We start from the raw sequence: 16661 nt of genomic DNA on the forward strand, positions 1-16661 counted from the left end.
CTTCCAACCCCTGTTTTACCCCCTTAGGGGTTGAATTTCGTATTTCCGTTCTTAGCGAATGTTTACGCCTTATAAGGAGCCTATCTGCCAAATTTCAAGTCTGTAGGTGTTATAGCTTCGGAGATTTCGTGATGAGTGAGTAAACCTACCATCCCCCGTTTTAACCCCAAAAGGGAGTTGATTTCTAAAGATACACTATTTGGACACCTTCTCATCATCTATAAGGCATACATTTTAAATTTCAAGTCTCTTACTTCAAAAACATAGGACTTTCATACAAACTTCCAACCCCCGATTTACCCCTTAGGTTTCGAGTTTCGTAAAATCCGTTCATAGCGGATGTCTAGGTCCTATAAGGAGCTTACCTGCCAAATTTCAAGTTTGTAGGTGTTATAGTTTCGGAGATTTCGTGATGAGTGAGTGACTCTTCGCTTTTATATATATTATAGATATAGATATATATTTATAGACGTATTTATATATAAATCATCAGTCAGTATCATTATGTATTTTTTATTTGATAACGTATTTTAAAACAAAGCAAATACGCGTAATGACCTTATAAGATATTATTTATTCAGTTCGGTCGCAATTTGTTACTTTGACTTTCGTCCAAATTAACATATCGTGACCTACGACCGAAATTATGACTTACGACCAAATTGTCTTACGTTGCCTTATTTAAATAGTCCCTGCTTGTTAATGCAGCTATTTTCAAACAGAACGTCAGTGGTCGGAATAGCACAAGATTTAATAGCAGCTTTAATTTGCGTGGCGAATCTGCGCCGCTCAGAGTCGTACTCGTAATGATGATTTGTGTCTGCATTATAATTGCAGCGTTGAAAGTTTAAATAGTCTTTGTACGTGGTCTTTACAAATAATAATGCGTTAAAGCGTTTATATTTAAAAGTTTTTTTTCTTTATATATTATTTTATTCAATGTCTACTTTTACATTGTCTTACATGTCTATTTTTACTGAGGTAGGGCACAGCAGGAATTTCCTGCTCAAAATATGGAGCAGCCCGACTGGGGTAGTACCTCGACTTTACAGAAGATCACAGCAAAATAATACTGCTTTCAAGCAGTATTGTGTTCCTGTTGGTGAGTAAGGTGACCAGAGCTCCTGGGGGGGAATGGCGATTGGGTCGACAACGCGCTTGCGATGCTTCTGGTGTTGCATGTGTCTATAAGCTACAGTAATCGCTTACCATCAGGTGAGCCGTACGCTTGTTTGCCGACCTAGTGACATAAAAAAAATACATTGTACCTATTGCGCTGGCGGTTGCGGGTTCGATCCCCACACATGACAAACATTTGTATTGGCCATACAGGTGTTTGCCGTGGTCTGGGTGTTTGTACAGTCCTTGTGGGTCTCCCCACCGTGCCTCGGAGAGCACGTTAAGTCGTCGGTCCCGGTTGTTATCATGTACACCTGATAGCGATCGTTACTCATAGTAGGGAATATATCCGCCAACCCGTATTGGAGCAGCGTGGTGGATTAAGCTCTGATCCTTCTCCTACATGGGGAAAGAGGCCTATGCCCAGTAGTGGGATATTACAGGCTGAAGCGTCTACTTTTACAACCTTTTATATTCATACAAGAAAAAATGCTACAATTTAAAATAATTACAATTCAGTTTAAAAGAAATTATTCTCAAAAAGAAAAATTCACTTACATGAAAACAACGTAATAAATGTTATGATACAAATATTAGCCTTATAAGTAGGTACTTAGTTAACGGAATAGAATATAATTAAGTCGTTTTATATATTTTAATCACTATAAAAGTGGGTATTCTTTAAAATATATTTTGATAGTTGAGACTTAAATCCATTAACTGAGCTTACATTTTTTATATAGGAAGGTAATTTGTTATAAAGTTGTGCTCCTTCGAAAGTAATATTATTTTTTTGCAAATTTAGTTCTTGTTTTTGGGAGAACTAGTAAGCTTGGTCTACGGGTGCTGCGTTTACTGCTTTGTTTCATAAACATCAAATTGAATGAATAGAATGCATGGATTTACTAATAACTTTTCTTACAAAAATACAAGAATTATACACATAAAGTTTTCGTAGGTCTATAATATTTGTTTCTATATAAATTGCAGTTGTTGGTGTTAAAGGTGGATATCGAAAAAGTGTTTTAATAATTTTATTTGTTTTCTTTGAAGTTCTTGTAGTTAATTTAACAGTTTGCAATTGATACTGAAGATATTCATATAACATACAGTTTTTCAATACTTTAATTGAAATACTTGTATTTATCACATCTTTTTTGTGATTTTCAATATTTCCCGATTTATCTTGTTTAAAAAATAATGTAAATAGCTACCTTGAAATCTTCTAAACTTTGACATTTTAATTTATATCAAATATAACATACTATTTCCTATCGAGACCTATCCGTAAGATGTAGTAATCATACTTAGCATGCGATACTAAGATCAATGAAGCTCTTGATACCTAATCGTTTATGCCTTCACTCTGAGAGCTCTAGGATCAAGTGTCCATCCGAGTTAATACAATGGTCTAGATTAGTGAGGTCTTAAGTTTCTCTATACACTTGTGAGTTGTAAAGTATTGTCACACATTGTGAAAAGTATAATAATATATTATTATTATTATAATATTCACAAAAGTATAATCTACAAAAAATATGTTTAAAAAACAATTAAATAATAAATGACTAGGTAAATTAAATTAAATAAAAATTAAAAATTAGAATTGCCACAAATAAAGTCGACCAGAGCTTATTTTGATAGATCAATGACTGAAAATTTTACTATAGCAATTTATATGCTTAATCAATTGAGTTCAGTATGTAATACAAGTGAAATTGTTAAGGAACCTCTGTTTCTTGTGCAAAGAAATTTATACAAATCTCTAAAGAAGAAATCCTAAATCTTAAACTAATTAATTTAAACAATATTGAAATACGGCACTGCGAGGTTTAGTTAGAAAGTAGAGAGCAATTAAACCCGGTTTTAGGAGCTCAATGATATTAATTAAGTGTTTCGACAGCCTAATTACCTTTATTCATTAAGAGATTACAAAACCCGTATAAATCTCTGAAGACTTTATCGCACGAAATTAATTGAATCCAATTCAAACCACGTAAGATTTCACGGGGATTATTAAAAATATTGGGTACCCATGTGAATGTATATGTGAAATTAAAATTATAATGAAACGGAATTTATATAATACAATATATATGATGGATTATATTAGGAGGTAATTTTATATGATATAATACATAGATATATAATGAATGGAATACGAATTTATTTAATACAAATACGTAAAATTAAACTATAATTGAAATAATTGAATTTATTTGCCTTTTTCAATTAACATCACATGACCAAAAATACTTATTGTTTTCTTTTAACGCAAAGTTATATTTCAAACATTTTTCATAACCTCTTACTGACGACTTACAATTCAAAGAATTCGCCAATTAACGAGGCCGTTGATATATGCGCACACTGACTATTCAACTTATATATACTCCACTTATTAACGAAAACAACGCAAGGCGACATTAACAACGGCCTCTAGTTCTCACTAATGACATAGTTTTTCTTATGCCACTGTAATTTGTTGCAACATAAAGAAAAACTTTCTTGCCAAGGTTTACATTAATCATTCTTCTGTTTACTAAAGCAATGTCGTGACCGTTTTGTAAGGGTTTATTACAATTTTCGTATCTTTATGACTTTTGTCAATCTATACTAATATTATAAAGAGGTAAAGTTTATAACTTTGTATGTAGGCGATAATCTTCACAAATACTAATCCGATCATGAAAATTCTTTCACTAACAGAAAGCTACACTATTCAGGAGGGACATAGGCTATATTTTATTGTGATTGAACAAGAAATTCAGTAAATAAGAAAAAGATTAAAATATAATATCAAAATGGCAAATAAACTAGCGCCATCTATCGCTATTAGTAAAAAATTATTAGTCTTTCGACGTTATTAATTTAGTCTTATTTTAGTCTATCGACGACGTTTTCTCGACTTTTGATGGCGTTGGAGCAAAATATTATTTATTTAAGTGCTATAAAAAAATTCTTTAAAGTATGTTATTTGGTTCTGTAATTTAAAATAATAAATACACGGGAGCAACATATTATTTAAGTGCTATAAAATTTGTTCTTTAAAGTATGTTATTTGGTTAATATAATAATAATTAACGCCCAACGAAGTGGGCACGGGTCGGTTAGTATATTTTAAAGTTGTTAACATTATGCACATACGTTGGTTGTCAATGGTTTTTTAACTATTGTGATTTATGATTTAATCTGTTACGTAAGATAGCTTAGGACATGATGGGTTTTGAGATGGTTGAAAACCCTTAAAAACAGAAAATTAAAAAAATATATATGGACATACGAGAAAGATAAGCTTTGAAATTCTTGAGAAATTAATTCAATTTAATGAATGAAATAAACTAAAGACGAACTTTTATGTTAACTACAGTTTATTACAAGCTTTAAAATATAAATGTTTAAATTCAATCAGTCAAGAGCGTTGATTGGTAATCCAATTTTATTTATTTCTAAATGTAACTCGTAATTGAAGTTCTGTTTCTACAAGAGTATTAGAAACTTAAACCAACCTTGTCACAGGACACTATAATTGCTGACGATGCTGACGATGGCTGAAAGTACAACTTTGATTGACACTACATATTGTTTTTACCATCACGAACATATCAACCTTAAACCTTTAATGTTTATATGTATAAACATACCAACTTGTTATTCCGAATACCAACATCTCTACGACTACGATTACGACAACTCAAAACTATTACCATCACTACTACTTTTTATTCCATTAAAATAGCTTCACTAGACAATAATTCTTTTTAATGATAACTAAATGACAACTCTGTAGTAGAAATAAAGCTTTTAGTTCAATTCCACGGTCTAATAACCTCTTTCATACAGTTGTTCAAGGGACTTTAGATCACGTAGAACAGTACCGAGGAAAATGCGGGACGAGAGAAGCTCAAGCGGCGACTTTAATTAGCGCTGACGCCGTTCATGCCCTAAAAATAAAATATAAAAATATGATCAAGTTTCTTAAATTCTTAGTTTGTAAATATTTAATTTATTAAATTTTAAATATGATATCCTTGTCATGTGTCTTGCCTTCTTTTAAGAAACATATCAAGTTACTATAGCCTAAAATTTTCTTCTGTTTATGGGTGAGAAAATTGTTTTTTTTTTTTCTTCATATCATTGTATTCGTTTTAAGCCATTAATCACATCGCTAAAAATTCCAGCGATTTGTGAGACCTTAAAACCACTGTAAATCTAAACTGTCACAAATGAAATAACTAAATAAAAATAATTTCTTTCAGTTTGAATTTCCGCAATTCATAATTAATTCTCATTTAATATACGTCATTCATTAAGAGACAGTAAAATTCACTTTACTCTTTCAAGTGTATAAAACATCTCTTCGCATTTTAAATATTAATGAGATAATGCATTTATTGCTGAACAGCTGATTTCGTACTGTATTCAAGCGCAATTTCTTCACAAAAGTTGTTAATGTGTGAGAGCCGAATATTTACAATGGGAATTTAAATACTATTAAGATTTTTAATTTACATGTTCCATTTGTCATACAAAGGTTAAAACGGCAATAACGATAAGAATTTTGAAGTATGTAGAGTATTATGTTGAACAGTGTATGAACTCCCTTTTAGCATCCCTGCTGGTAAGGTAAAGGGCATATAATTATGTAAAAAATTTATTTCGAAACATGTCAGTATGCCATGTGTACCGTCACGAATCACCAATCACGAAACGAATAGATATATTTGGCAACGAAACTAAGTAAATCAATTTATGCCTTATTTAGGTAGATGCTTTTGCAAAGTACGTAACTGAAGAGCAAAAACTTTTTTTATTAAATTCTGCTGGTGTCTATAAAATTTATTATTTAAAAATATTTTGTACCATTACTCTTTTATATTTTACTATATTAATTATACTTGTACTATTCAACTTTGGTTTGTTCACTTGTCTGAACGCACTAATTACGGGATTCAATTAAAGTCGGTTTAACTATCGTATATATTAAGGAATTTAAAAATAAATGTATCATATTACGAGTACGTCTCTTAGGACCGAAGCTATAAACTTTACTGCCAGTAAAACTACAAAACTATGAATTTATAACACTAAACTTTCCATGTGGTTGTACTGTTTCACCATGAAATTTTAGCATAAATTTTAACTTATTTAACATATGTCTAATAATCAATATATATATATATATATATATATATACAGAATAAATGAGACTATATATTTTTTTCAATTTAATAAAGAATTTAAAACTATAAGGAATGACCCATTTAATTTAATATTATTACAATTTAAAAATGTAAATTCAGAAACGTGCTTAGTTTCTGTTACTTTCGTTTTTTTTTTTGCATTATAACTTTGATTGTTTTATATTTATTCTATTTAGCTATTTTATTTTACTTTAATATTAATTTAAGTTTATTGTATCACGTATGATGTTTATCTTCATGTGGGTTGTAGCATAAAGTAATTGTGTTTTTATCTTTGCAATTTTGCAAAATGATTTTAGGAAATTTGTTCGTGATTCAAATTAAAAGGTAAAAAAAAATTATTTAAAAAAATATTAACATAAAAGATATAAGACAGTACAGATGGAACAAGTTTATGACTATCAAAAATTGTTTTAAAAAATATGCGATTATATGACTAGTAATAGCCATCTCTTTCAAAGTGAATATTCGTCTGTGAATTTAATAATAATATTTATCTACCGTTTCTGGCTAAAAGTTATATTATCAATTTCCAAAACAAACTTGAAACATTTGTCCGGTAAAGTAAGATACTACACGCCGGGCGTACTGAGAACAGCGCGAGTTAATCAAAACTTTCAGCGTCGTGCTCCCGAGGTTGAAGATTTTTTTTTTTCTCAAAACACACTTATTGTACATAAAGTTGTTTAAATGTAGTTTTATGTTACTTTAAGTTTTTAAATTTATCGTGACATAGTGTGGAACTATTTTAGGTGTTAAAAAATTAATGGAGTAAAAGTTTTGTGATAATTTTAAAAGGAACTTGTACAAACATGGATGCATGTCAGGGCACTATTTGCACAGAAAAGTGGACAGTGGACACGATATTAAACTTATCGTTCATTCACAAACATACTGAGCTGCATAGGATTCCGGTACATTTGAAAAATATTTATAATAATAACCCGACAGACAGTTCAATACACTCACGATATATTAAGGACCATAATTTTTTTCTTAAAAGACACATAGAGTTATAATCTAAAGCTAACGACAAAAGTGATAAATAATTCATATGTTACAAACTTGTACAGTTATGATATTAAATTGAATGAATGTTCAAGAAAATTTGTATGAAATAAGAAATTTTCCACTTCCTGCTTCCCGTCGGCTCACATTTTTTCTTTGATTTATGTTTTTCGGGTACCTCTTGAAAAAAGGTTCACATTTTCTTGTATTCCACGACGCAAGTTTAAGAGTCGTTCAATGTTATACTTTCTTGATCCCTTTTATGTACATTTTAATTATTTTCCTAAGGCTCTTTTGTAAAAAAATGAAATTTATTTATATGCAAGTGTTTCTTAATTATGAATTATTTATGTCGCAGTGTTATTATAAAATCCATAATAAAGTTTTTTTTTTGTTTACGTGTATGGTTACTACTACAAATTAGAAAAGAGGGACTTAATCTTATACTATTAAACGAGCAATTCTTGTATATATATATATATAGAATCTGAATCTCGGAAACGGCTCCAACGATTTTCATAAAATTTAGTATTTAGGGGGTTTCGGGGGAGATAAATCTATCTAGCTAGGATTCATTTTCAGGAAATGTCGTTTTATCCCTGTTTTTAGGAATTGAAAAAAATATCGTTAGAATACGAAGGTAAATTTCGCAGAAGTCAATGTAGTTGAAATAGCTCGGTGGGAAATCGGCCGCTCGGGATCAACCGAGAAGATCATGGTTCAAATCCACATGTCCCTGATCAATTATTTTTTCTTTTTCTTTTTCTAATTGCACTCGTTATTTTTTATTTAAATAGACTGTTCTTATTTTTTATTATTATGTCGGTAAAATCGAAAAATATTATTCATATTTTATCAATATGTAATTCGTATTTATACTTTATGATTTCCAAAAAACACGATTTACTAAAAATACCGAGCTTAGCTCGGTCACCCGGGTACTACTAATTATCTACCAGATAACCATAGTACATGCATTTAGTAAGAATTTAGGTAATCTAAGCTAGCTTCTATCCTAAGGTTCCTTATTAAGTATCTTATAGACTATCCGCGAGAGAATGAAAGTAACTGACATAGCCCACAGAATTAGCAAGTCGATGTGGCAGTGGAATGGTCATTTTAGTCACAGGACCGATGGCCGTTGGAGCAGACGTATCCTGGAGTGGAGACTGCGTCTTGGCAAACGCAGTGTGGATGTCCTTCTGCCTGTTGGACTGACGACCTACGTACGATTGCCAGTGTAGGCTGGATGAGGATTGCGGAAAACCGGGATGTCTGGCGCAACCTTGGGGAGGTCTATATCCAGCAAAGGACTGCAATAGGTTGAACTGACTGACTGACTGACTATCTTATAGTACTTTTCGTAGTACTATAGGAGTACAAGAGTGATAAGGCAAGCGTGATAGAGCGTTCCTATTTAGGCTATAGCATCTGTAGTATCAACGTTTTGTGATCGCAGATAGCACAGCAACACAAATATTAATTAAAAGTAGATAATTTGCCACAAATTAAAAATATGAACTAAAATACTGGTATGTTTTTAAGTACGTACTTCGTTTTAAAACGTTTTTACAACACTGAATAAAAATATATAGGATTATAAGATTATTATTTGCAGGAAAGCCGACTTTTGATATTTTGAAATTGTCACTTTTTGCGGCAGACGGTTTTTTTAAGAGAACACCATCGTACTGTACCATGTAACAATGATAAACTAACTGCGTCACTATCTTTTAATGTCATTTATTACACTATCTAGTAATGACACTTCCTTAAGTAAGGAAATATATTGAAAATTCAATCGCCATGCTACTCTATTATGGATAGGTGTACACATATGCCTCAGAGTTTTTCCGAGTCATGCATAAATATGCAGAAAATCCTTTCTATTTTTACTTCGTCTTTTCAGCATATACAATATATCATGTCCCTACGGGTGGTGCCAGACTTTTTTTGTCTTGACAGTACTCTTACAGTCTTACTTAAGTGTGACGAAAAAAAAAATATTAAAAAAACATGATAATAATATAACACTAAATGAGTTTTGTTATAGGGTGAAGTATGGTATTAAAAAATTGCAGGGCTGACCTTATTGGTTTACAACCAATGGCTGGATAAAGATTTTTCAATTACATTTATATGGGTTTGATCGCTAATTTAATTTTTCATTTCGTTTCTTACATATATAAACTACATAAGGACATAATCATAAAGATTTAATAAACCATCCACGTACTAATAATTAAATCCACATATAAAATAATAATAATAATAATATACTTTATTACACATTTAAATAAAGAACAAAATTACATTACAAGCAATTATAGTAACAAATTGTACAACCAGGTGATCTTATTGCTAAAAAGCAATCTCTTCCAGACAACCTGATAATGAAAGGGATATTGCTTTTCAGATGGACAGATGGTATATAAATAAGTAAAAAAAAATAGAATATATAACAATTATATATAGATATACATTAAACGCATACATAATCTAATCAAAATTTTCAACAAAGGATAAAAAACGAACAAACATTTTGGCATTGATACGAAACAACATATTCATAACATTTCCTTTATTCTGTACATTTGCCGTTAACGCGTGATTTTGGTGGGAAACGCAGATTGAAATTACTGCGGAAATAACTTTTTGAATGGAATGCAAAACTAGTAACGTTTGAACAACCATTGTTTTTTGAAATAATATTACAGATTGAAAAATGTGGTTTCCATTTTATACTGACTTCAAAACAGGAGGATGCTCTATGTCTCTTGTATGCTTCTTTATCTGTGATCAGTATATGTTGTTCAGTTTTATTTGATTATATGTACTCATTTATGATATTTATAGTACTTTATATTATGTCCGTGATGTAACTTTGTGCGGTTTTCTACCTAAGATATAAGGTCTTTATGAAGCAAACTCCCGTCGTGACACAGAGATAGACACACATACACATTTTTGATAATTACCTTTTAAACGGATAGTAAAACAAATAAAATAAATAGTTAATTTTATAGATATTAATGTATCTGGTTTTACATAACAACAACAACAAATAAAACTCAGACAATGTAAATTACTAAAAGCCAGTCATCGTCTCCCAATAGTATTGAAAATTCTAGAAAAGTACCAATCATTAAAAAACTTACATGTCAACAAAATTGCTTATATATAATATTTCCTTTACAAACAAATGCTATAAGAATCAAAATCGCGACCATTAGCGCAGGAAACGGTAGCTAATAGCCACTATAAATAAAAACTAACTAACCAAAGAATTCGCAAAATTAACTCGCATACGTATTCGCCAGCTTTAAACGAAAGGTGAGAAATTAGGCCATCTATTTATTCGTTTCCAACTACGTCAACCATTTCCTGGTTGCCTCGATTAAAGATTTATGAATGTAAACACTATGCAGTGCAGTCGAAACGAGCTGCATTCGCGTCGAATCGTTTGTTTATCGTGAACTTTGCAGGTGTGCATTTAAATTGAAAAACTTTGTGCTAAAATTATGCCGGTATTTTTATTAGATAAGCGTAAAAATAGGTCAGGTATGGTCACTTCAAAACACAAATGGTTAACTCGGAAAGGTTTTGCTTTCATAATAAAATATACCGGAGTTCTTTCAAAGAATTCATTTTTGATTTTTTTTTGAAATTCTTGTATTCTCCTGGGATAGTGCTAATTATGTGATGTATTTATCTTAGCTTTCTAATTTGTTATTATGTTATCTATATGTAAGTATTTTTTAAAGAAACAATACTCCATTTTGTCAATCTAAACTAGTGTACTCTTAACGTGAATATTTTTCATATTCGCGGAAGTCGATCAATGCAGTTGATTTTTGACAAAAAGATTATGAGTAGAAGATATCAGTTAAGAAAGCCGCGTTCTTGAAATAAAATTTTAGAGTTAGTCTCAATCTTCGTTATTTCTGAAGAACATTCCTTACCCTTAATGGGTTACGTAAAAAAAAAAACATTGTATTCAAACCAGCTTTAGATAAAGTATTTTTATTGGTATAATATCTTCCGCTTCTTTATAAAAGTATAGAAGTGGAAGTTTCTGAGTGCCTCGATAAAATGTTAATGTTCAATATTTCTACGCGGTCCAACTTACTGTTAAGTGTTTTAATATACATGAAATTCACACAAATTAATTGTTATTTTTATTAAAAAATAAATTTGTTAAAGTCAAGTTATTTTGTGTGCATCTCTATTTTTTAATTTTTTTATTATTTTTTTTTTCATACGATACAATTTCGTTTTCTAATCATATACCAAGTTAACATACAAAACTAATGTAATCTCATATTCATATTTTAGCACGTGCCCTACATATGCCGTAACAAAACCGTTTCAATCCGGTTCACCTTAATACAGTTCTGAAACTTAATATAGGAGAAAACATAACAAAATATATAAAACTTTTAATGTTTGAATTTTTTTCATATAAATTATGTTAATTAAATCAAACATAATAACAATCTCGATCTATATAAACAGCAACTTTTTTTCTTTGGAATAAGGACCATCTAATTGTCGACAGCTTCTTAATTAAAATCTAAAGAAAAAATATTTCTTAAAATCAATTAAGGTAAAGCAAACGAACAAGATAGCAAACCGTTTTCATTAAAATATTATTAATTATTCTAAGTAACGCATTGAAAAACCTTAGTATTCGGACAAAAGGCACAATAATGTGGCTTTTAATGACTTGAGGCGTAAAGTAATTTTAAGTTCTAAGCTTTTTGTCCAATGACAAATCGGTTTTGTGGTATTAAAAATGTAATAAAACCCAGAGGGAGTATCATTTGAGGTTTTTGTTCGTGATGTACTTTATGAGACGACATAAATCGTAGACATATTTATCAAATTAGGAAAGGAACAAATTTTACAATCCTTAAATATACATATTTTTTTCAGGGAATCCTACCCTCTAACGCCGTTACCTGACGACGTAGGAGGGGGAGTTATCACTGAAGGTCCACTGCTCCACCTCGCTATGTGGACCCCGAAAGGCCACGGACTCATTACTGTAAAGGATAATGACATCTTCTACCGTCCAGCACCGAGATCCTCGACCGGGTATAGAGTTACTGACACGGGTATACCCGGAAGGATATTTAATGGAATACCAGATTGGCTTTATGAAGGTAATATTTTATAATTATTTAAAGTAAAAAAAACCTTTATTTATTTTGATACACACTTCAGCCTATGGCAGTTCACTGCTGGACATACGCCTCCCCAAGTTCGCGCCAGAAAAAAAAACACTTTTAATCTTATCTTTCTTGGCGTCGGTGTCCTCACTATTTTAAAGTTAGACTGACCCGTACTAAAGGTACATTCAGAGAGTCTTTTATAGGTGTTGTAAGCTTTATTCTTACTTATTAATTTATATTGTGTAAATAGTATTCAAAGAATTATTAACTGTGATTATGGAGCTCTGTTACGTTATACATATCATGCAAATTCATAAAAAAGCATACTAGGTTCGGAAATACCGACGGAATTACTGTACAAAAACAAAAAGTATTATTTAATTGGAATTTTCTCGATTTCTATGGCATACTAATGGCATAAGTCATTTTAAATAAAGATCAAAGATTTTTCAATAACCTTAAACAATCGTCGAAACAATAAGCGCACATAAATACAAATTAAACAAATACTGGCGAAAATAGAACCTTTTCCTGTTATAATATGCAGTAAAAAATAGTAATAAAAACTTGACCTCTGTCATTTAAAATTACGCAGCTTGAACTTTTTCCTTAAATGGGCCTGAAATTGGGGAATTAATGTTACACAGGCATTACGAAGGTTAAAAAGTTAATTTTTTTAATTGAAGCCCAGAGCATATATATAATAACAAAATAAAAACATTATTTTTATAATTTACCATACAAATTTGTCACTGGTAGGATCATACGTGCAGATAATGAATTAGGTATATGCATGCGAAAATCGGAATTCCTAAATGAGCTTCCAATATCGCCACAACAGGTCCTCCATCTCTATACCCTCTTTAGCTGTGTACCCTTGTCCTCATCGGTTCCGATTTACCCGCAAATTTTCAGTATAGCTGTGAATAATGGCCATATTACTCTAAAACACCTACACACTAATATAAACCTTACGTTTTACACGTAAAGTTGAAACTTCTACAACGAAAACAAAACAGTAAGAGGCTATCATAAAGTACACTCGCAAAATAAAAATCGTTTCCATTCCATTATTTGAAAAACGAATTCTAAAAACTTTTTTTTTATAACCTCGAATGATATTTTGATTTTTTTACGAAATAATTCCAAATTCATACTACATTCATACATTCTACATTCATACATTGGACTTACAGAATAAAAACAGAAACAGATGTTTATAGGGTAAAGCTGTACTCGAGTACGGTATTATTATTTCGTAAATTTTTAAGTGGATTGTTTTCAATGCCGAAATATTATTTAAAAAAAAAGAACAATGTATTTTGTTGCTTTGTATTGTAATTATAACAATGTTCGAAATTTAAAAAGGTTTATTTAGAAGTGAAAACAAACTAGCTACAGATACTATATATAGAAAAAACAATTAGGCCATTTGATGATTAATTGTCCATTTTGACATTGGCAACTCGAATTGCTAACGTTGCCAAACACTGTTTATTTTTAAGTTACCCGACCTGAACCGACCTAATAAAAAATAGTTAATATCGAGCACACCTATAATAAAATTACGCCTAGGCTTCTTTTCTTTTAATAAATCATCTACAAATAACACTATGGTTGCGCAATGATGATGCTGTAACTACACGATGAGAATGATTTAAATTTAATATGACACAATCATTAGAAAACATCTTGCTCAAAATTTTAAGTAGCTAACTGAAGAAGTACCTCATACTTACAGAAGATCACGACCAATTCATAGTTTTGTATTACTGTGGTGAAAAAGGTTGAGCACTTGTGATGCTCCGAATATTGCAGGTGCAACTGCTTTCACTGCTTCAGGCAGACCGTATGCTACTTGCTATCAAACTAGTAATATAAAATTAATATATTCAACTGGCTGGTAGCCCGTACACATGTTAACTAAAGTTACAGCGTTTATGTGACACCAGAAATACAGTAGTACGCTCAAACGACTTAATTGGTACAGAGACACGTTTATGCTTCATTGAACTGCGCATGAACAGGCGATCTTTAATATGTAATGTTACGAGCATGTAAAAGCTTATATTAAATAAATTGATACAAGTTGTTAGTTTGAATATAAACATTTCTTTGGTTATAAAAAAAAGTTTGTAGAGAAAGGTATTGCACAGAAAAACAATGAAATCGCTTCGCTTCAGCCTGTTATATCCCATTACTGGGCATACGCCTCTTTCCCTATGTAAGAGAAGGATCAGAGCTTAATCCACCACGCTGCTCCAATGCGGGTTGGCGGATATATTCCCTACTACGAGTAACGATCGCTATCAGGTATACTTGATAACAACCGGGACCGACGGCTTAACGTGCTCTCCGAGGCACGGTGGGGAGACCCACAAGGACTGCACAAACACCCAGACCACGGCAAACACCTGTATGGCCAATACAAATGTTTGTCATGTGCAGGGATCGAACCCGCAACCGCAAACGCAACAGGTACAATCCATGGCTTTAACCGTTGCGCCAACACGACGTCACAACACATGAAACAATGAACAAAACAATGAAATAAATCATTCTTCATTGCAATAGTATACAAAAAAAAAGCATTGTTATTGCTTAAAGAGCAATCTCAATCTCAATCTGCAATCTCTTTGAACCTTGCAAAAAAGGACATTAAAAAGAATAAAGTAACATATAAGTGTACAATTATAAATATGCAAATATACATATGCAAGCACACAGAAATATCAAAGTATACAGACAAATACACGTACATATCCTTAATAAATAATACTACAAGGAAACGTGTCATTAAGTCCCAAAAGAAATTCTGAGATAAGTCAGTATACTTACATGTATAAACACACTTATTAATGATAACAACAGCTAATAAATTCATGCAAACCAAGTCACTTAAAAATGACTGAAAATTTAAGCCTAAGCGAAAAATGTTGTACTTAAATTGGCTTTATTACACTTGGGCTACTTTGGACAATCCATTTAGGTAACTTTTAGTCATTAATCTTGTGAAATCTAGATTAAAATATACTTTAAACCTTAAAGTTTTGTTGAAGAAATAAAGAAGATCCATATTTCAACAAATCTTTAATTTGAGTTAAGATTAAATTATACGTATAATAGATTTAGTGAATTTAGTACATATCGTTAAATAACATTATATTCACTAGAAATTGGGGTGGATACCTAGTGAGTTCGCCTACATTGTGTAACTATTAGTTAGATGACCACAAACGGAAATAATATGACTGAGAGACTCCCATGAGAAAATAGTCCGACATCCATCATATACATCATCGCCATCTTTCATTATACGAGTATGTTTCCGACAGTTGTTTGTCTTAATAACTTCATCCATAATTCCACACACAATCTTCGATTCCCTAAGATTTTATACTGAAAGAAATGGTGACTCAATTAAAAAAGAGAATGGAATTTGAAGAGTTCGTTCATTAGCTTAGAATGTCAAAGATGTGTTAGTGAAGGACAAAAACATAACCAAGCTAGTATAAAAGAACCTCATTTTTGCCTGATAGAAGCTGTTGAGGGTCTGGAAAGGGCTAAAAAGTCTTCCTAGCCAGTTTTTCTACGAAATTTTCACCAAGTATTGGGAGCCTTCGATATTTTAAGATAGTAGTTTTGAATTAATCAAGAAACTAAAAACAAATTACAGTTCTATTTCTATAATAATATATTAAATTATAATATATTAAATAATAATATATTATTTATTGTACACCATTAAAATATACAAAAAAAAGTAGTACAAGTAGAGGAAGATGTACAAAGTCGGTAGTTATCGCTAAAGGTTATCGTATTTCTTCCAGACAACCTTTATTAACATTTATTTCGCACAAAATAAATATTCCTTAATTTTACACTCAATATTACCAAAAGCAATGTAATGTTTAATTCTCTAAGAAAATAATAGTGGTTATAATATTCAGTTTAACGGTTCACTAGACTTTCTATAGATTGAAAGACCATCTGACCTCCAAAACCCACAAAACCTCAAGGTTTATAGGATATTTAGAACAATTTTATATTAGAATTTTGATTTTGGATGTAGGCAGATACATTGAATCGAAGTCTATTTTATATAGTTTATTATTGAGATAAAAATGGTTATTGTAATAAGGCAATCATGGTACAA

General features: G+C 31.1%; 1 protein-coding gene across 1 annotated transcript in view; it reads left to right on the forward strand.

Moving 5' to 3' along the window:
* Positions 1-16661, forward strand: part of LOC123665503 (inactive dipeptidyl peptidase 10) — a gene marked incomplete at its 5' end in the record, with an annotated part of 113933 nt that overhangs the window by 54682 nt on the left and 42590 nt on the right. Inside the window, one exon of the mRNA XM_045599796.1 lies at positions 12267-12496. Within this exon, the coding sequence (XP_045455752.1) occupies positions 12267-12496 (230 nt within the window). The remainder of the gene's footprint in view (positions 1-12266; positions 12497-16661) is intronic.

Source organism: Melitaea cinxia, chromosome 24 (genome assembly GCF_905220565.1).
Source record: "Melitaea cinxia chromosome 24, ilMelCinx1.1, whole genome shotgun sequence".
Taxonomy (NCBI): Eukaryota; Metazoa; Arthropoda; class Insecta; order Lepidoptera; family Nymphalidae; genus Melitaea; species Melitaea cinxia.